General features: G+C 40.6%; 2 protein-coding genes across 7 annotated transcripts in view; both read left to right on the top strand.

Moving 5' to 3' along the window:
- Positions 1 to 4,307: 4,307 nt before the first annotated feature.
- CER1 (cerberus 1, DAN family BMP antagonist) lies at positions 4,308 to 6,157 on the top strand. Its single transcript, XM_038402817.2, has 2 exons — positions 4,308 to 4,841; positions 5,854 to 6,157. The coding sequence occupies exons 1-2, from the start codon at positions 4,308 to 4,310 to the stop codon at positions 6,145 to 6,147; spliced, it is 828 nt and encodes a 275-aa protein (XP_038258745.1). The 3' UTR covers positions 6,148 to 6,157.
- A 9,541-nt stretch (positions 6,158 to 15,698) lies between these two features.
- ZDHHC21 (zinc finger DHHC-type palmitoyltransferase 21) overlaps positions 15,699 to 22,304 on the top strand; it is a 66,058-nt gene continuing 59,452 nt past the window's right edge. For 3 of the 6 annotated variants that reach the window (XR_006281496.1, XM_038402818.2, XM_043514860.1), the window contains exon 1: positions 15,754 to 15,898. The gene's annotated coding sequence lies outside the window, so the exon portion shown is untranslated. Of the gene's footprint in view, positions 15,899 to 22,304 lie in introns of all 6 variants that reach the window. The other 3 variants (XM_038402819.2, XM_043514858.1, XM_043514861.1) reach the window with 3 other exon arrangements.

The following is a 22,304-nucleotide window of genomic DNA, read 5'->3' as shown; positions in this document are numbered from 1 at the left end:
GGTTATGCTACTTTTTACTATTTTCATTCTTTACCTCAGAAATGTTTAATCACAAAATTGACCTCACACATTTTATTTGATTCCAAACATCTTCAAACTTCTTTCCTAACTATTTTTGTTGTCCCTGCCTCCTTCTCTCCCTCTTCCATTTTTTAGGATTCTCTACTTAAAAATTTTGTTCTGTATTTGGGCTTCAATAGATTGAAAGCTATGTTACTTTCATTCTCAAATGAATATTTCTGTGTAGATTTTCCCATGTTATTGGGGTTTTTTACTATATGGTAAGGCTAAAGGAGCAACACATTTAAGCTTGCAATTCTATTGGTTCTATTGTAAGTAGAGGGCAACTTTTAAAACGTAGACATCTAAATTTTGGCAGCAGCTTGGAATACTGGTTTTCTTCCTGTTGGGATGAGCATACAGAGAAAAACATTATAAAGATGTGGATGAAATTCTGCTATACAAATTAGCAACAACATTTAAGAACCTCACTGCAATGGAAATAGGTGATGTATACAAATTTTAAGATGTAAAAGCCATCAAATATTTTGTCCTGTTATATCCATCACAAGCCTATAGGGTTAGTTATTGTAACTGTGCTATGAAAGGCATGTAGGTAATGTGACTCTTTCTGCCTTTTAAAAACTCAATACTCTTTAAAAAAAAAAGAGGGCTTTCTTTGGAATGTATAATAATTGGGGAATGTACTGTAAAGTAGTAATTAATTAGTTCTGAGGTCTTTAAATGGGTTCTTTAAAAGTTTTATCTGGATAGAAGTTTAGAGAGTTGTTTGTAATTTATAATATAATGATCCTATTTAGCTCAACAGAAGGAGAAAAATTCCACCATTGCCTAAGAATTATTTTTAGGCATCAATTGGCAGTGTAACTAATTATTCAGTTTATGTCCATGATGACTGAACAATCTGAAGCAAATGAATAATGATACTTTGCATTTACAAAGCACTTGTCATCTGTAGATCTCTGCTTTAAAAGACTGGAAAGCATTAATGCTGACTAGTTCAAGTGAAAACAGTGTACTCAAAAATAAAATGCTGCTATGGGGTGAAAGGCTGTTCGAATCTGAGCGCGGATTTGCCCACAAAATTTAACATCCAAAATGGAGCAAAAATACTCACTACCCAAATACTGAAGCAGAAAAAATACAGTTTTGTATATATATTGCTACACTGCATTTTGTAGGAATGTGACAGTTGCTTTACTGGGTTATAATGACAGTCTCCCCAGTCCAATATCCATTGCAGGTATTCGTTATTCCATACAGTTTTTGTCTCAAAGAGTGGATTTGTAAATATTTTGTATTATTACCAAAGATTCTATTCAGAGTTTGCTGGGGAAGATATCTTGCCTTGTGCAGGGAGGATCTGGAGGAATTAAGGGCTGAATATAGACCCCTGCATTGTACTCACAGAGAGGCAGCATGATCTAATGGCTAGGGTACCTGGGAGCTTTTCCCAGCTCTGCCACTAACCTGCTGTTCATTTCATCTCTCTGTGCCTTAATTTCCACCACATCCTTTTTCTGCTTTGTCTTTATATATAACATAAGCATTTCTAGGTAGGAACTGTCTCTATGTGTCTTTACAGTGCCCAGCACCCCAGGGTCTTGATCTCAGTTGAAGCCTTGAGGTGCTACTCAACTATAAATAATGGTAATAAACAAACAGCATAATGCACATTGTGTATGCAATACTTTGCTTTTGCTCATGTGTACGTTCTTTGCTGATAGTCTTTCTGTTGACTTCAAGGGGGGTTGGATCAGGACACACACACACACGCGCGCAAGCATACTCTCTCTCTCTCTCTCTCTCTCTCTCTCTCCTGCAAACTTACATGTGAGTGTCTTTAGGCAATGGGACTATGCATTTGAATAAAATTGTGTTTTCAAGATCATGGTCAAAGTTTGAAATTTTAAATCTGTTTTAGGGCTAGTCAAGCCTAAAAAAGCAAGTGAAAAATAGCTTTGCTGGTGAAAACTCCTTTTTGATTCCTGTTTCAATACCTGGTGTGTTGGCCAAGATACAAATATATCTGTCTAATTATCAGTCCTGTAGCTAAATGAATAATCTTAAAATATAATTGACTTTTTTAATGTCAGAAAAGGTGTAAATAATTTATAATAGTTATTATTCCGCTTACACTAGATAGGAGAAATTTTAGTACATTATTTTGGTTAAAGTTATTATACACTAAACATAGGAAATTAGATTTAAGACTATATATTTAGGGTATGTCTTTACTGAACTCTAGCAGCTCTATCCTGTGTCTACACTACAGACAGAGTGTTCATGTTTGCAACTAATGATTTGTGCTACCTTAAGCTGAAGCCTATATACCCTGATGGGCTGCCCAACTCAAGTTGGAATCACCACCATGCTTGAGTTACAGGTTTTTGTGTGTGATGGGACGCAAGTTTAGGGCAACACTTAAATTATACTTCAGGTTAAATTTGCAGAGAAGACAAGGTCTAAATCTCAAATAGCTTTGCACTAGTGATGTTGTAATGCACATGCATAGAAACAATAAATGCTGCAAGTCAGTGTCCCACAAGAACTTTGCAGGGCAATAGTTTTAGTCCAATTAGAGGGCAATAAACTAAGCCCTCTGAGGTGAAAGACAAATAATGACATGCATTTATCATAGATCAACTAGGTCTTTAACACTAATCTTCAGATTGGCAGCACCTTGATTTAAGTCAGTCTAACAGATTATTGATATTCAAGTGGAATCAAAGATGTGCAGACACTAAGTACTAGTACTAAAATGGCAAGTATTGGTATTTATCTTCAAAAATAATAGGTGTTATAGTTGATATATTATAGTTATAATATATAGTTATATATTGATCTAACCTGTTGGCATGTTGGAAATATCTGTCAAGGACAATTTTTTCACACTTTTGAAGCTTGCATAAAGAGTTGCAAAAGGTGTGAGAGAGACTCAAAACCATGCAGGTTTTAGTTTACATTGTGAATGGTATACATTTGACAATGATGGTGCTACATAAATAACAAATTGTGGTTTCTTAAACTGGGGCTATCTGAATATTGCTTATAATCCAATCTAAAGTATAAATTGTTAGAGGCAAAACAGTCTTCAGATGGAACAGTTAAAAGGCATGTGTGACATAAGCCCAGAACAGCATTCTTGGGAGTTGATGGTACCACTCTTTCTGCTTTGTTAATCAAAAATTATCCAGATTTATGTGGCTTAATTGTCAATGGGAGTTTTGCCAGATTTTCTACTATGTGCTGAAGACTAGGCTCTACGGGAATTGCATGTCACATCTTTGAACAGCTATTCTGAATGTGGAGGTGTGAATGTGTATGAACAGATATATTGTATCCTATTGCTATTTAATGAATTAATTGTTAATACAGTTTTGTTAAAAGTATGTCCATTTTATTTGTGTACAAACATGTTATTTCTCTCTTAGACGAGAGAGAGAGAGAGAGTGATATGGTGAAAAATTCACAAGATGCTGTTCTCATCCATGCCAGTGATTCACTACAGTATTTGAGCTTCAACAAGTCTCTGAGGGCCAAATTTTCAAAAGTGTGCACTAAATACAGATTTCTCCATTTTTAGTTGCCCAGTTTGAGATACATGGGGTCTGATTTTCCCTAGATTCTGAGAAGCTGAAATCTAATTCAAGTCAGAAAATTAAGTCCTACATAGGGTACTTTAATATCCAAGCCATCCAAAATTAACTGATAGATCTGAAAATGTGAAGCCTCTAAATTAGAGATCTTTTTTGAAAATGTGGGCCAGTATCTCTATGTAAGTCTACAGATCTATCTTCATGTGTTGAAATAATTTTATTGCCCTTGCTTTCTCTGATATTTCATCACAATAGGACATCCCTTTTTGATTCTGCTGTGATGGTGTGGGGGGGTATGTGAAAAAATATAAAGGACATGTTGAATGAGCTAATAAACATTCAGGAACTTTTCCACATTTCCAGACTACAGCTAAACAACTTATCCAAACATTTTTTTTCCAACTAATCACCCCCCTGGGGAACCAGTTTTAGATAGGAACTTCTAATACACATATCCAGGAGTAAAAGATGGGTTGAATTAACACAAATTCCCTTATCATAATTATAATCTACAGTAAATGAGTTTAACTGGTTACTCTGGGGGCCTCCCCTTTGTATCCCCCACCCCCCAGCATCCACAGAATGACTTCAGTCTCATTTATAAAGCTAGCAGACGACATGCCGTTTCCTTCGCTCACCTGAAACTGCAGGACGTTTAAATTAAAAGTGCACACAAGTAAGATTAGTATGTTTCTGCTGCTGCTTCTTCTGCTTGTGATCTCAGGTCTTGGAGCAACAGGACAAGGTGGAGAGCTGCAAAGGAACAAGAGGAGGAGAATTCAGCAGCTTTCCTACCAAGATAAAGTTTTACTTGAAAGAGAGGACCCTAGCAAGTTGCTGGTGCAAGATCCCATGGATTATGAAGAAATCCTAGAAGAACCAAGTATATTTGTAGCAGCCCCAGAGCTGGCAGCAGAAAGCAGGAAGCAAGGAGAAAAAAAATCATCCAGATTTATCCTTCCCTATGTAGAGCTTGATGTGTACCGAGATCAGGGAAGCTGGACTGCACCAAAAGAGACCTCCCATTCTGAAAATATGAGACATTTCCTACCTTCCCACTCAGTCAACAAGAAGGAAGCTGAGCCCCTCTACAGGAAAGATGCTAAAAAATTCTGGGACCATTTCATGTTTAAAAAAAATTCAGCTTCTGAGGAGGTTGTCCTGCCAATCAAGACCAACGAGATGTACCAGGAGACCTGCAGGACGCTGCCTTTTTCCCAGGTAAGAACAGGTCTCAGGCAAGAGACCCAATAGTATTTACTCCCATTATTCTGCCTTCACAAACTCCACTCTCATGTGTCATCTGTAATCCCTGACTAAGGAAATACAGGTCAATTTCACTTGCTAGCAGCAAGACCACTTCATAGACATCCAGTGGTACTGAAGAAAACTTTTGCTTTAGTTCAATGAGTCACATTGTCTGAGCACAGGTCTGGGAACCAATGTAATCAATATACAATGATTTAGCCTGAACAGGAAGAACAGTAAGTTTATTTATACAATCAGTCTCCGTGCAGTTATTCAGGGGTTGGTTTGTGGTTTTATAGCTAAACTCAAATTCTTGACCCGTTCTACTAAAAATGAGGAGTAAAGCCTTGTCTATACTAGAAGATTGTACCACTTTAACTATACTGGTATTGTTAAAGCATTAACTTGTCCCTAGTGTGGACAAAGTTACACCAATATAAAAGTGCTTATATCAGGTTAGTTGATTCAAGTCTGGGATGTGGAATAAGCTATCATGGAATAAGGCATCTTTATATTGATATAATTGCATCCACACAAGGGCTTATAACTATGTTGGTTAAAAAAACTCTAGTCAAAGAAGTTATAACTTCCAGCATAGACCAGTGCTTAATATAACGGACGTGATTCAAACTTGGTAGTGATTTTTCAAACATAAAGGCCCTTTGAACCAAATATGATATACATAAACGTAAAGTTATATATTATAGTAACACTGCCCAACTAAGTGGGAAATATCACTAGGTAACTTACTGTATCAGAAACTCTTTTGTTTTAATTTTGTTGCTACTTAAAATAATTTTAAATGATGTGAATGCTACAGTAACTAACAGTAAGAGAAGAAACTTGTATATTAGTTGTATGAGCCCAATCTTCCTTCCAGCAAACTCCATGGGAGTTTTGAATGTGCAAAGAATGGAGGATCAGGGCCAACAAGTGTTTACAATGCCAATGCTATATAGTAACTGCAACCTGTTTGCTGTTTCAGAGTATTGTGCATGAGAACTGTGAAAAAGTGGTGGTGCAGAACAACCTGTGCTTTGGGAAGTGTAGTTCCTTTCATGTCCCTGGCCCAGAAGATCGTCTTTACACCTTTTGTTCCCACTGCTTGCCTACCAAGTTCACCATGAAACGCTTGGAGCTGAACTGCACCAGGTCTGTTGCCGTTGTTAAGGTGGTCATGATTGTGGAGGATTGCAAGTGTGAGATTCAGAAGATTAAAGATTCTGAAATAGAACCCCTACATTCAGACTTGAATTCAAATGTATATGAGCACAATTAACCTGCTCAAAAGCACCTTTAAACTCCATAATCGTTAGCATCTTCAAGGAAAAAGTAACTGATTTTAGTCAGACACCTCCATCAACTGTGTGAAGATGTAGATTATCTCTTTACATCATGTATAATGTTACCTGAAATTTACAAAATGTTTCTCTGTGTGAAAGAGAGGGAGAGGGGGAGCATGGTGTGGAAGTCTAATCTCTTCAAAATGTCCATTCTTGCTACATTGGATCTGTTCCACTGGTGTCAGCAATGTTGACATCCTGAGTATATACAATCCAAAAGCTGCCACCACTGTTTTAAATACCATGTTGATTAGACCTGCTCAGAGCCAGATTTTTCTCTGCAAAAAGAGATGTGTTTTTTTACACTGAGATAGCTAACTCAATGTAATAGTGGAGTAGTAACAGTGCAGGTGGTTATTACTGTGATGTACTAGTCAAGATCAGCCCCCACATGGGGTTAACCTTGACTAGGTGCACTGAGGTAAAACTACAGTGCCTTGTCTCCACTAGCATTTTACACTGAGATGGTGATCTTGAGTTAGCTATCTCAATGTAAAATCACACACTTTTTTTGCACTGAAGACAAATCTAAGTCTAAGCAACAATGCGACTTAAAGTTAGAGCTAGTCTAATTATTTTAATTGAAGCGTTTTTGTTTTTGTTTTTTCATTGAAGTGGGACTTTTCAACCTAAACAAAAAATGTTGCTCAAGATCTTCATTTTGTCAAACTGGTCTGTTTTTTTTTATGAACAAAAATGTCCCTTAAAAACAACTGGCATTTTCTGAGCATCTTTATTTAAAATGCTTGCAGCAATTGGTGACTTGATCTATAACAGGTATTCCCAGTATCGCTAACACTGGTGGAGGTGAGCCACCACTAACAATGGTGGGAAATCTTTGAGAAATATCCATAGCATAAACAGGGTTGAAGGTGAGATACAGTTACGGAATAACACTGAAGTATCCAAAACTAATAATTAAGCGTATTGTGACTGTATTTCCTGAACCATGAATGTTATGATCAAATTATAGTTATAAAATGCTTTGAAGATGGGCACTAAGGGCCAGATTTTGATCTAGACATTGACTTCTAAGGAGTCAGTCCTGATTTATACCAGTATAAGAGGAGAATCAGGTCCTATATATTATTACTATTATAAGAAGAAAGAATCTTTGTGTAACAAATACTACTAACAATAGAGTATTTTTAAATGTTAGAAAGTATGAAACAGTTGCCTAGCTGTTGACATGTTTGCACTGGAGGACTTTCTGGTGATGCTGAAGACAGCTCAATAACTGGGTGGGAGTGAGATAGATTAAATACTCATTTAGGGACTGGGTTTGCTGCCCTCATTCATGTTCAATAATACTTTGCAATGGGACAATCAATAGAGTAAGGCATGATTCAGATGAATAAGGCTACCAGAATCAACTTTAAATGATCAAGGATGTTTCTTAAAAGAGTTACATTAATGTGCAAAATAGACGCTAATGTGACAAGGAGGAATGGAATGTTGTTGTGTGTACTTTATTGTCATCTCTATGTGGGTAACTTACAGAATCTTTCCCTGCAATGTGATTATTTGAATATGTTCACTTGCTATATGAATAAGTCTAAGGGATACCCTACTGAATGAAAGGTGACTTACAAAATGTTATGAATTTTCAGGAGCAAAATACAATGTTTATGAAAGTTGAGATTAATTGTTCTACTATTTTTGCAAAGTAAATGAACCTGAAATTTATAACCAACATTTTTGTAAAGTCATTTGCTTTAACTGTGACTCATTCTGAAAAGCATTTAGGGCCTGATTCTGATCTTACACTGATATCAATCAGAAGTAATGCTATTGAAGTCAGTGGAATGACACCAATGTAAAACTGTGGTGAGCCAAAATCAGGCCCTTAATAAAAACCTTGTAAGTAGGAGGCATATGCCTGAATCACTTCGATTCCCTATGTGTCTCTGTATCAGCCATCCTTGCTGTTGCTGCTTGGAATGTACCTTACATTTCTAGAGCTAACTGACCAACAAGAGAGGTGGCTAGTTTGGGCTTTGTGGATAGTCAATTATCCTTGTCTATAAGGGAGAGGGTTTTTTGCTATAACCTAAGGTGTTAATTTAAATGGATAGTTACGCAGGTATAACTCCCTATGGATACAGTTACTCTGATATGAATGACTTTTTTCATTTTCATTTATGTTGCTTGTGAAGGGGTTCAAGCAAAACCAAAAAGCCACTCTAACACCACAATAGAAGTGTCTGTGCCAGAGACTATAGCAGTATACTATGCCTGTATAACTAGTAAAACTATCCCATGTAGACCAGACCTGATTCTAGTCCTGGCTCACTCAACACCCATGGCTCTTAGCCCAACTTCTGGCTTCTCTTCTCCTTCCTGCTGCTTCTTGCAGCCCTGGCTCACCAGCCAGCCAGCCGTTCCTCTAGCTGCTTTTCAGAACCCTAGACTTCATCCAATTTCCAACCCTTCCTGATTCCTTTGGGAGCACCAGGCAGTCTGTTCCTGTATTATTCCTAGACCTTCTGATCAGACCCCCTGCTGCTGGCTTGCCAACAGCTCACTGTTGGATGATGGGAGTTGGAAATCGGAAGTAATTCTGCCAATCACCACCCTGTACTAGTGAGTTCCTTTGCACAAATACTGCAGTGCTATTGTAAATCTTATCTTTAAAAACAAATAAATAACATATCCTTGGACTACAGATCTTCTGAATACATGTTTACTAAAAATTGTGTTTGAATGACCTCTCAATTGCTGATCTTGGATCTGAATTGTAGCAATAGTTTGTGCATAATACATTCAGCCATATAATTAATAGTGTGCAATTATCCTCCTGTATATATGAATCTGCTTTTAAAGAGGCAGCTTACCTAGATCATCATAAAAAAAAAAGGTGTATCAGATGCAAATCTTTCCTCCCTCTCCTTTTGCACCAGTGACTCTAACGTATAATGGTGTCAGGCCAACCATGAATGGACTGATTATATGGTATAGTTCTAACTGCAATATATAGAGTGATAAAGGTTCATGATCTCTGTTTAAAAAGCATTGTTCCTAATAACATTTTATTTTACACTTTATATCTGAGTTTTATAATGGTGACCAACTTTGTCAAGGCATAAGCTGGGAAAGTGAGCCAGCAATCTGCCATTAAGTCTCTTGCCACAAGTGTTTGCTCCAGGGCTTCATTTGTGAGCTTTAGTAGGCACAGGTTATAACAAAAGGAAGAAATGCTTTTTCCATAACATGAAGTAGTACTGGGTGTATAAGCTTTGTCTCCTCAGAGGATTCCCCTCTGCTTCCCAGGTAACTGTATATAATGGTTTCCCATGTTTTCTCTGAGTGCAAGTGCCTGACTATGCCTTCTACCAGCCCCATTTTTTATTCCACACTATTCCACACACTGTCTACATGTGGGAGACATAAGCAAAAAGTGAATTCCCAGTTTTTTGGTGATCACGGAACACCTCTGGACCCCTTTATCTCACCATGCAACATTGTAGCTGTGCAACTCTCATTAGTGTTCATTTTAAACCAAGTTCAGGGAAGAAAAGTTATTCCCTCAAAATAAACAAAACATCGGTATTCGCAGCCTTAACCCCCACTGACGGGCAAAATTCTGAGAAAACAGAGAATGTCATCAAGCCATTGTCACAGTGTCACTAGGTTATTGTGCATCTGACAGTAATTGGTATTTTCTCTTAAGCCGCAGCTCCTGGAATCATGTGAATATAAGCTTTCATTTGTTCAAAAAGTGTCTAGCCCACCTGGCTGAAGAAAAATCAAGAAGATGTGACTTTAGTGTACTTTAAAGGCTCAAAAAGAAGGCGGCAAACAAAAAGAACCCACTTTTTTTATCTAACTCATGATTTTGTGGGGCCTGACTCATGATATTTTAATGTAATCTTTGGGTTGGCAATACTGAGGATGCACAGTGTACTTGTTGGGCCTACTTCCAAATCTTGCAAGTCCTCTGTGTGCAGAAGTACCATTGAAGTCAAAGGGAGTTCAGCATGTGGAGAGTTTTCAGGATTGGGTCCTTGATGTGAATTTGCACCACTTAAAAGTAGGTGCAAAGAGATAAGGACAGCTGTAGTAACTGCTAATTAGATTAGTGCTATAGTTTTTTGGGTGACTGTTTAATTAATCCAGCAGAGGTCAGTTGCATGTAATTAGCACTATATTCTGCAATATCAAGAATGTGTTAATTGGATCAGATTTCAGAGTCTTTAAAAATTCTATATTAGGAGCAAGTTATCCCAAGATGCTAACAGGACTTTGCTCTATGAAAGAGGACAAGTGTACATTGGTCATAAAGAGCCCTTAGCAACTTCCATTGAATCATATTTGAAATTTGTAAATATTTCAGAAGTTCTCATTCTATTTTAATTTGTGACCATTTGAACTGTGGACAACATACCTAAAAATAAACACGTGGAAGTTCTGGCTATTTTAATTGCATTTAGGAAAACACTATCTTATGGAGAAACTATTTTCTTAATTGAGAATTTAATAATCAAATGCATTAACAACAGTCTTATGTCAAACACTGGCCCATAATCCTCTTTTATAAACAAAATTATATTGATACCTAAATTCTGCCTCGCCTACTACAACGCTAATGAAATCTGATGTTGCATGCAGTATTTTGTGCTGTCTTTGTGTTTGCTCTTGTTTAGGTTCATTTAACAATGCATTGTTATGATAACAAACCATCTACTGATGCAGAACCATTGTAACATCAGCTAACACCAATACCTTTCCAACCTGGCTGCTCAGAGGAAGAGAGGAGACTGTAGCAGCTGCAGGATGAGAGGCGGCATAATGAAAGAGAAAGGACAGCAGACATTTGAACACAAGATCATTTTCTTCAGGGTGGTGGTTAGGTTACTGTATGTGTGCTGGTTTGACCAAAATTGACTTCAACTTAACAGAAGTCTCCAGCAGGATTCCTTGCAATAGCAGCTCAGGGCACCACGTGAGATTGAAGCCCAATTGTGCTAGGCACTATACATACATAGAAAGAGAGAAACCTTGCTGCAAAGATCTTACAATCCAAGCTAATGAGAAAATGTAACAGGTAAAGACAAAATATGAACTAGCACACTGTTCAAACTCACCCCATTCTCCTAGGTAAAAGTGTTTGGGTTTAATAGGCTCCCTTGTGCTTAATTAGAGCCCAACTAGCAATACTTCCCTGAGCTGCTTTTGAACCCTGCTGGAAATTAACTCCCCAAACTCCAGGCTGTCCACTGGCCTGGCATAGCCCTTCCTCTCCAGACTCCACAGGGCAGCAGGCTTTCATATTTTCTCCAGCAGGAAGCCAAAGTCCTGCACATTCCATCCCAGGGGTATTTTCCTCCCTTCCTCTCACCTCCTCACCTCACCCTACCTCCTGGGTCAGAGAGAGTAGAATTCTACAGGCTCCTTTCTTTTCTTCCCTTCAATGTCTCCACTGTCAAAATAAAATCATCAACCATATCTCAATGTGTGACATCATTACATCACATGCTACGGTGACCAACAATTCTTCATGCCCATGAAAATGTCAAGCCCCATTTCTAGCATCCCATTTTTAGCATCTGATGTCACAAATGAAAGCCTCCTTGGTGCATCAAGAATGAGAATCAAGAACGTGGCACTTTGTGTCATGAGGAATTTGGCTACCAGTCTAATATTAGAGTGTCTATTATATATGTTAATGAGGTTTGCAAAGAAACCAGGAAAGGGGTTACTGCAAAAAAGAGAAGAGATAACGCAGAGTTTCATTCAGAATTTAGCAGGATCCAGGAAGAGGAGGATGGTGCTGTATATGCAGCAGATTTCCTTCTTCATGCGAGAGGAATGAGTTCTGTGCACAGAGTCCATTCTGCGCAAGGATGGATGGGGTATGACTGGACCTAGATTTAATATTGAAATATATCCTCATGAAGCACAGGACTTGTAGGCAGTAAGAAAGAATCATGGGAATCGTACTGCAATCCTCTCTCTTGCAAGTGACCTCCATAAGAGAGCATCAGCTGCCACTGCACATGGCATGATTTTAGCATGCTGATTTAATATTTACAGAGTGCCAATAAAAATTTTATGATGACAGCTGGTGGCTCCTGTGGTAATTTATAAATAACAACAGCAACACCACAACACAGACATCAGGAAACTCCACAAAGGGTTCTGCACTACTGTGCAATATTCTGAAACCACAGAAATGAGCTGTTTCTGCTTTGCAGGTTTTTCCATAATCATTGCAAAATACATTACTGATGAACTAATCCATGCTGGTCTGCTGCACAGTTCCAAACAGGCATGGAAAGATGTGTGCAACAAAACTATTACTTTAGGTACAGCCTACTTTAGAGACTTATGTAAAAAGGGGGTTCCATATCAATTTATTGTTTCTCAATGACACACACAACAAATCTACTCAGGTAAAAACATCAGGAGTAGGATAGAGGGTGTGTTGCTTACTCTGATCCCTGCACATTCAATTCGGAAATGGAAAATGAAGCTGGGTTCTTTCTGGTTCATACATCACCACCAGCCAAAGATTCTGTAACTGGAATTTACAGTTCTGTTGATGAGCAAGCCAGAACACACTACAGCTCACTCTCCCAGAGAGCTGTGTTTGCTCTATGGGGTTAAAATGAACAAATCATAGTAAAAACTAATTTTAGTAAATAAAGTTAGCAGATCTGATAGAAGAGAAAGCAGAACTATTGAGTAAGAAGGTGGCATTTTACATAGTAATTTTCAGACTAGAACAATACTCCAGTGTTTGCTCAGGAAAAGGGAAAATCTTTTTGCCATGATCTCATATGTATTTTCATTAACTTTGGCCAGCTTTTTTCCCCCGCTAGAGAGAATGTTGCCATTTGTCTGACTGTCCCTCCCTTTTATTTGTGTTGCATTTTTATTCCCCAAATCCTCTTTCTCCTTTTCTGTCCTTGCGTCGTTATGCAGCTGTCATGAACTCTCTGCCATGTCTGTCGTACATGGAAGTGACTTACATATTGGCCTTTTGCCATGGGGCTATTTTTCATAGCCAGCTTTGTAGTCTCTTTCACACATGTGCCCATCCTCTATTTACCCCAGTGTTGTACCATAAATCAGATCCTTTTCAGTATTGCCTGGTCTTAGGGAAATGTACAGGCTGCTTGTTAATATTTCCACTGTCATTGAAATAGGCTGCATTCGGTCACCATACGATCCCCAATCCCAGCTAAGAACATACATGCTTACATCAGAGCAGCATTGACTTGGTACATTAGAAAATATCCTGAACAATATGACCGACAATCTTGAAAAAATTAGGATGAACAAATTAGGGTCACGTTATGCTGCAATAAAGTCTTGATGAAAGCTTGAAATCCTTGTGAGTTCTAATTCATCTCTACTTCTCAGATATTCTCTTTTTGGCATATACATGTCAACAACAATGATCAAGTTTAAAGAGGTATGTGTCCTCAGTGTTTAGTGGTGCTAAGAAGAGCTTCCTGTAAAATAAATTATCATTCTAATATTTTTCAGGCTGCCCATTCATCCATTATTATGTGGGATCTGTGCTTTAGGGCAAGAATAAGACCAATTTGGAGTGGGACTCCTGCCACTCAAACAGATGGGCATGACTCTAGATAGCCAAAAGATCATGCATGTGCATCAGCTATGGGTGTTCAAGGCATGATTCCCAGCTGGGAATGCGGAAACTGCTGTCCATTACGAGCTGCCTGTGGCAATTAGCCATCACTAATCCATCTCTGGACAGAATTAACTTTTAAAAATAAAAATGTCCTCCCAAAGTCTCATAAGGGAATCCTTTGTTCAATTCATCAAGCACAATATGCTGGCCAGAGATACAGATTGAGGCACTGAGTTTATCCAAGGTGGCGCCATCTCACTGTAAAATCAGAGGGTGACTTACTTTGTGGAAGCAAAGGGAGAGATGCAGACTTATCTTATTTTTTAATTTGGGAATGTATACACATTTCAGGGTATTACTGACTTTAATGTGTAGGGGGGAAAGGATCAATTTAAGATTTAAATCAGTATTCGGGAAATAGCATTTCAGCAAAATCTGGACAAAAGCGGTCTCTTCAGGTTTTTCTACTTCCCTCTTTGCCCCATTTTTTGTGAGTAAAGCCCATTCTAAAGTGATCAAAATAGTGACAATATAAAAATGCCTTACTCATATGTTGTGTGTGTGTTTCAGTCATATTTGCTTGTCTTATTAAGAAAAACATGTTTATGTGCCTGTTTGCACTCCAGAACCAATATAACTGTTGAAGAGCAAGTTACGTTCTATTCTTTCTGAAGCACCATAAAGAAAATTATCAGCTACTGGAATCACAGAATCGTTATTAGTGCTGCTTACATAAGAGGACAAGACAACATACTGCACATATCTTGCATGCTGCATTTGAATGAGTTAGGCCCTGTTCCTCCACTGATTGCCCCGTGGACCCCTGTACCAACCCAGACCAGAGCCCTGCTGTCTTCAACTCGGGTTTGCACTGGAGTCAACTGTAAGCTCAGGGTCTTAAACTGTTTGTTTTTGGGGAAGGAACCCTGTCTCACTACTTGTTTGCAACATGAATATATGCTTATTGTATTACATAAAAACAATAACAATAATAAGCTTGTTTTCCACATAAAGAATGCTGGTACTTGGAATATTAATCTTTAGACCTGTAACCTGAGCAAACTTAATATGGAAGCCAGAGAGAAGATAAATATAGAATCCCCAGTGTGATCTGCTATAAGTGTATTAATTTAGCTGTTGGTTAAAACTTTTTTCTGTTCTACCTTAAGCAGCAGATCTTATTTCTCAGTCACACCTGTAATGTCTCTGTCAGAGTCCAACATGACAATTAAAAAACATTATTCCTTGTTGTCCATGAATAAACACATTTCTTCTCTTCCTCCCACCAGAGGAATGCCATGAATACAAGCCGAGGTATTCAAGAGAGAAAGAGGACATTTGTGTATGCATAGCTTTCACGTGGGAGTGCATATTCTGCAAGCCTGAAGTAGGACAGTTCCTGCTCCTCATGATTTTAAAAGTCTCACAATACTTGGTGTTTTTCGTAAAGCCCCAACTCCCGGAGTCAAGTGATTACCTGAAAACCTCAGCTTTCATTTCAAACTGGTTATAGTCCTCACGATTGCAGAGAAAAGATCGAAACTGCCACCTGAACGCACCCAAATGGCTCAAAAGGCAGAAACAAATAAAAAAGAAACCCCACTATATGATGTTTCTTAATCCTGTGATTTTTTTTTTTTTTTTTTTTTAAGCCAGTCTCATTATTTGGCGGAGGCCTGAGGCCGCCCGGCCTTTGGAATGCTCGGGGTTGGCAACGCGGGGCGCGGAACGTCTGACTCGGACGGTTTATCACAGGGCCTTGCCCCACGTATCGCGCCACCCCCAGGTCTCCCGCAGCTGAGGCCGGGGGAGGGCGCGCGCGGGGCGGGCGAAAGGAGCGCGCGCGGGGCGGGCGCAGAACGCGCCCAGCAGCGGGCACGGCTGGCTCCCGCCCTCAGCGGGTTCGGCCGCGGCGCTGAGTGTGTCCCTACTCAGCAAACCGCCGCCCTCCGTGCGCGCATGCGTAGAATCCTGCGGAAGCGGAAGGTGGTGGAAGCCGACGGAGGTAGAGTCCGCGGCCGGCGGTTGGGGGAGCGCGGGAGCGGTCGGAGTGGCTCCTGCGGGGGCGGCTGAGCCCCCGCGCACGGGTCAGTTCTGCCTTGTGCGGGGAGGGGGCGCTGTGGGGAATCCCCAGGGGATTCTGCGAGGGTGGCGGTGTCAGGAGGAGTCTGGGGGCTGAGGCAAAGGCGGGCTGGTGCGGGGGCAGCGCGGGAGTGGGAGTGGGAGGGGTGAGTGAGGGGGCGGAGCGCGGGAGTGGGAGGGGTGAGTGAGAGGGCGGAGCCTGGGAGTGGGAGGGGTGCGTGAGGGGGCGGAGCGCAGGACTGGGAGTGAGAGAGGTGAGTGAGGGGGTGGAGCGCGGGAGTGGGAGGGGTGGGTGAGGGGGCGGAGCCTGGGAGTGGGAGGGTGAGTGAGGGGGTAGAGCGCGGGAGTGGGAGGGGTGGGTGAGGGGCGGAGCGCAGGACTGGGAGTGGGAGGGGTGAGTGAGGGGGCGGAGCGCGGGAGTGGGAGGGGTGAGTGAGAGGGCGGAGCCTGGGAGTGGGAGGGGTGCGTGAGGGGGCGGAGCGCAGGACTGGGAGTGAGAGAGGTGAGTGAGGGGGTGGAGCGCGGGAGTGGGAGGGGTGGGTGAGGGGGCGGAGCCTGGGAGTGGGAGGGTGAGTGAGGGGGTAGAGCGCGGGAGTGGGAGGGGTGGGTGAGGGGCGGAGCGCAGGACTGGGAGTGGGAGGGGTGAGTGAGGGGGCGGAGCGCGGGAGTGGGAGGGGTGAGTGAGGGGGCAGAGCGCGGGAGTGGGAGGGGCGAGTGAGGGGGCGGAGCACGGGAGTGGGAGGATTCAGAGTAGCAGCCGTGTTCGTCTGTATCCGCAAAAAGAAAAGGAGTACTTGTGGCACCTTAGAGACTAACAAATTTATTAGAGCATAAGCTTTCGTGAGCTACAGCTCACTTCATCGGGCGGAGCGTAGGTGTGGGGGGGCAGGCTGGTGTGGGGACCGTGTGAGTGGGGGGGGCTGGCTGGTGTGTAGGGGATGGCAGTGGGTACAGATATGGTGGTAGCGAGGGTCCCCTGGGTAGGGGACTGGTCAGGGCCACAGGGGTGTTTCCCTAAGCCTCCAAAAGGTGGGAGTCCTGCTGAGCCTGATACTCCAGGTCACTACTTCTGATTCATCCATGGCTAGTCGTGCCAAAAAGCTGTTCCCATGTTAGTCTTAATGGTTTTAGCATAATTAGTCCCCATCCTTTCTGCTTGTGTTAATTGTTTCGAGATAGTTATTTTATACTGGGGCCAAGATGTGGCCCTTCCAGGGTAGGCTTAGTGCAAAGATTGGCAATCTTTGGCATGGGGCCCGCCAGGGAAATCCGCTGGCAGGCCCGGACGGTTTGTTTACCTGCGTCCACAGGTTCAGCCGATCACAGCTCCCACTGGCCTCAGTTCTCTGTGCCAGGCCAATGAGGGCTGTGGGAAGCAGCGGCCAGCACATCCGTCAGCCTGCAGCGCTTCCCACAGCCCCCATTGGCCTGGAATGGTGAACCACGGCCAGTGGGAGCTGCGATCGGCCGAACCTGCGGACGCTGCAGGTAAACAAACCATCCCAGCCCACCAGTGGATTTCCCTGATGGGCCGCGTGCCAAAGGTTGCCGATCCCTGGCTTAGTGTATGTTAGCAGGATGCTGTGGGGAAGGTTGAAATGTTGCTGTCCCTAATGTGTTTCCTGAATAGATGTCTTCACTCTTCAGAGCTTTCAATCTTGCACATTTCACCTGAATTAAATATTGTTTAATAAAAGGTGCATTATATTTTCAATGTAGATGGAAAAAGACTTTTTTGTTAATTTTTAAATATTTCCATAGCTGATAAATAGGAATCCGTTTTTTTGTTAGTATCTACAAAGCCTCTGAACAACTCAGCCAGAGTTATCTCTGAATAGCTCTAAAGAATCTCTCTGCCTTTCTTCCAGTGTGTTTAGTAATTTCCCACAGTAACATTTAACTTCCAAAAAGGGAACAACACAAAAATGAAGAAGCTATTTCAATGGAAATTAAAAGGAATAGTCACAAGAGTGAAATGCCTGCAAGCTACATGAAAACTACTTAAAAACACCATAATAGTGGCTCAAACTAAATGTATACCCCAAATAATAATAATAATAATTAAAAAAATGACACCATGTCTGAACAACAGATTAAAAAGAAGCAGGGACCCTGCCCAACAATCGGTGAGGCCACTGAACAGTCAAGGTGCTAAAGAAGTATTCAGAGAAGATAAGGCTGGATTGGAGAAACTAAATGAATTCTTTGCATTGATCTTCAGTGCAGAGGATGGGAAGGAGATTCCCACATCTGATCCATCTTTTTAGGTGACAAATCTGAGGAACTATCCCAGATTGAGGAGGAGATTTTGAAACAAATTAATAAATTAAACAATAGTAAGTCACCAGGACCAGAAGGTATTCACCCAAGAGTTCTGAAAGAATTCAGATATGAAGTGGCAGAATTACTAACTGTGGTATGTAACCTGTACTAAAGTCTGTACTAAATGACTGGAGGATAGCTAATGTGCTGATTTTTTAAAAAGGCTCCAGAGGTGATACTGGCAATTGCAGACTGGTAAGCCTAATTTCAGTAGTAGGCGAATTAAAACTATAGTAAACTATAGGTTCAACTATACTATAGTTGAAACTATAGTAAAGAGCAGAATTATGAAAGACATAGATGACACAATATGTTTAGAAAGTGTGAACATACCAAATCTATTAGAATTCTTTAATGGAGTCAATGTGCATGTGGATCAGAGTGATCCAGTGGATATCATGTACTTGAACTTTCAGAAAGCCTTTGGCAAGGTCCCACAGCAAAGACTCTTAAGCAAAGAAAGCAGTCCTGGAATAAGAGGGAAGGTCCTCTTGTGGATCAGTAACTGGTTAAAAGATAGGAAACAAAGAATAGGAATAAATGTTCAGTTTTCACAGCGGAGAGAGTAAATAACGGGGTTCCCCAAGGATCTATACTGGGACCAGTGCCATTCAACATATTCATAAATGCTCTGGAAAAGGGGTTGAACATTGATTTGGCAAAATTACTCAAGATAGTTCAGTCCAAAGTTGACTGAGAAAGGTTACAAAGGGATCTCAAAACTGTACGGAAAAGGGAGGGAAGAAAATGGCAGAGGAAATTCCATGTTGATAAATGCTAAATAATGCAAATTGGAAATTTTAATCCCAACTATACATACAAACTGATGGGGTCTAAATTAGCTGTTTCCACTCATGAAAGTGAACCTGGAGTCATGTTGGATAGTTTTCTGAAAATATCTGTTCAGAGTGCATCAGCAGTCAAAAACGCTAAGTCTGTCAGGATCCATTAAGGAAGGGATACATAAAAAGATGGAAAATATCATAATGCTATTATATATATAAATCCATGGTATGCCCACATCTTGATTACTGGTTGTCTGGCGTACAGTTCTGGTTGCCCCATCTAAAAAAAAGGTATATTATAATTGGAAAAAGTACAAAGAAGGGCAGCAGAAATTATTAAGGCTTGGGAACATCTTCCATACAAGGAGAGACTAAAAAGATTGGGACAGTTCAGCTTAGAAAAGAGATGACTAAGGGGCTATAATAGAGGTGTGCAAAATCATAAATATTATGGAGAAAGTTATTGGGGAAGTGTTATTTACCACTTCATAACACAAGAACCAGGGTCAATGAAATATAATAGGCAGCAGGTTTAAAACAAACATGAGAAAGTACTTTCTCATACAATGCACAGTCAACCTATGGAATTCATTGCCACGGGATGTTGTAAATGCCAAAAGTATAGCTAGTTGGGGGATGGGGGGGAATTCATGGACTAGATGACCTCCTGAAGTCTCTTCCAACCCATATCTTCTATGATCCCATGGAGGATAGGTCCATGGATGGCTATTAGTCAAGATGGTCAGGGATGAATCCCTATGCTCTGTGTTTCCCTAAACCTCTGACTGCCAGATGTGGGGGCTGGACGACAGGGCCCTGTTCTGTTCATTCTGTCTGAAGCATTTGGTATTGGCCAGTGTGGGAATACAGGATACTGGACTAGATGAACCATTGGTCTGACTCAGTACGGCCCTTCTGATATGCCACAACTTTGGTTGTGGCCTCTATGCACCGCTGTAAAATGAATAATAATAATAAAGGGGATAGTTTTGATTTGTGTAGTATTGCACTTGCTTAAAGTATTCAAAAACATTTTGCAGAGAAGAACTTCAATTCTGTGCAGATTAATGCACATGCCTAATGTCCCACATTGTGAATAGTCCCATTGACATCAGTAGGATTACTTACATGTGCATAAGATTTTGCCCTATCTCAGGACCTAACTAGGTGCTGGTACAGCAGTCACAGTTATGCCTGGCAATTGCCTGTGTATACCCTTAGATGTTCTCTCTTTAACTGAGAAATTGAATTCTAACAACTGCAGCAAAGTTTATTTCCTGTACTTTTCAAAATGTGTGGTGGGACCTGAGTTTTAAGGGAACTATTGTGTGAGGGCAAGCTTTAAAAATAGATTCTTGATTTTGCTACAAGCCCCTTAAACTATCGATATTTCATATAAACATTTCTGATTACTGTGTATAAAAAATTTATTGAAGTGATTTCTCTGCTTGCCTGACTCATTTGGTGATTTTATAATCCAGTGTTCATCACATCACAATTCATCATCTTGAAGGTAATTCTAATGAACAAACACTGGATTTATGGCATCATTAATTGAAATGGGCAGGAAAGGGTGCGTTAGGAAAAGAGTTCTCTGGCACTAGGGTTGCCAACCCTTCAGGGTTGGCTGGGAGTCTCCAGGAATTAAAAATTAATCTCTAATTAATGATTATGTCATGTGATGAAATCTCCAGGAATACATCCAACCAAAATTGGCAACCCTACTGTGCGCACGCATCCCTGAGTAACATAGCTTTCTGAAAGGGCAAGGAGAAGTTTTGGTAGGGAGAGATAGAAGGGATTCTCATTACAAATCTAAAATTGCAACAGTTGTAGCTGGTGGTTTTCACAGCAAGAACTTCCATTGTTTACAAACGCTTCATGATTATTTGGAGAAATGTTATACTTTTGGTGAGATATAATAAAATAAAAATAGAAGTAGAAAGCCCCAAGCACTAGAAAAATTTCAGCAAGTGTCTTCCCGAAAGGGTTTTGTTAGTAACCTGGTAGGCATACACAGTATCTACTTTTAATAACTACATATGTTAATGGTAATTAAATATTGTAATTATTTTGCTTTGAACCAAAATTGATACATTTTAAAGAGCAATATAACTGTAAAAATGACATTGTGGTGTTCTGTGCTTATCTTCATGACTTCTATATATTTTCTCACATTACTTGTAAATATGGATTTTCCAATTACAAAATTTGCAAATTTACCTTGCAATCTAAGAGTTAGATGGGTTCTTTTGGATTAATACATCACCACCAGTATGTGTTTAAAAAAAATTGCTTTTCCACTTGTTAATTCTGTTACTCATGTACAAACAGAAAATAATCCAATTCACTCTCCTGTTGTGATGATTGCCCCTCATACCGGTTATGCAGTGCTGCTAACAGGAATATAAGGGAAAAAAGCATAAAAACTTATTTTATCATTGAAATAATAATTTAGTATGCAAAAGTGTCTCAGAATTCATACTGATTTAAATATATTATGTGTAGTGCAATTTTTGCGTAGTAATTTGTTTGATCATAACTGTCCTTTAAAGGGATGTTGTGCAGAGAAATTTCCTCTCCTACATTGGGTGCCATGCCTTTCAGACTTTCACACCATAATAATTGTAATCCAGTGCTTCTGTTTAAAATTTTCTGTGACTTGACAATTTTAGTTAGGTGACCATGTCTACAATAACAAGCTAGATGAATTGTCACTTCAATGACAGATGAAAGTCTTTATTGGCAAATGCAAGGCAATCCATTTTAAAAGAAATAATTTGAACTATTATGTATTTCTGTGTTCTTAAATAGCTACATTGAAGAAATAAATCTTTACTCCTCGGGGGATTCTGTGGGACTGTGCACCCGCAGAAAAGCCTTCCCATCCCACAGATTTCCTGTGTTTCCATGCAGGGGGTAGGAAGATGGTCAGGGGGTGACCATGGGTGAAGTTTTTTTTGGGGGGAAGGGGGTTTGCCCATTCCCCAATCTATTTCCCCCTTTTTGCTTTTTCGAATACAATTTGTTGGTATAGATTTCCTGTTATGCCAGCTCTCACAGTTTTCTCCCTGAACCACAAACAGCAACCGAATTCCTCGCTGATGTGAGGCCTTCCCCCCAGAGCTCCAACCACCTTCACCTGGATCCCCTGGGTCCCCCCCCCCAATGAACCCACTGAGCTGCCCACACCCAGATTGCCCCACACAGAAACCTCTCACTCCACACCTGGATTTCCCCACACTAAGACCCTCCACATTGAATCCTGCTGGGTTGAGCCTGCCCACCCACACATGGTCCACCT

This window comes from Dermochelys coriacea, chromosome 5 (genome assembly GCF_009764565.3).
Source record: "Dermochelys coriacea isolate rDerCor1 chromosome 5, rDerCor1.pri.v4, whole genome shotgun sequence".
NCBI lineage: Eukaryota > Metazoa > Chordata > Testudines > Dermochelyidae > Dermochelys > Dermochelys coriacea.
This window is presented reverse-complemented; position numbering and strand designations above follow the sequence as displayed.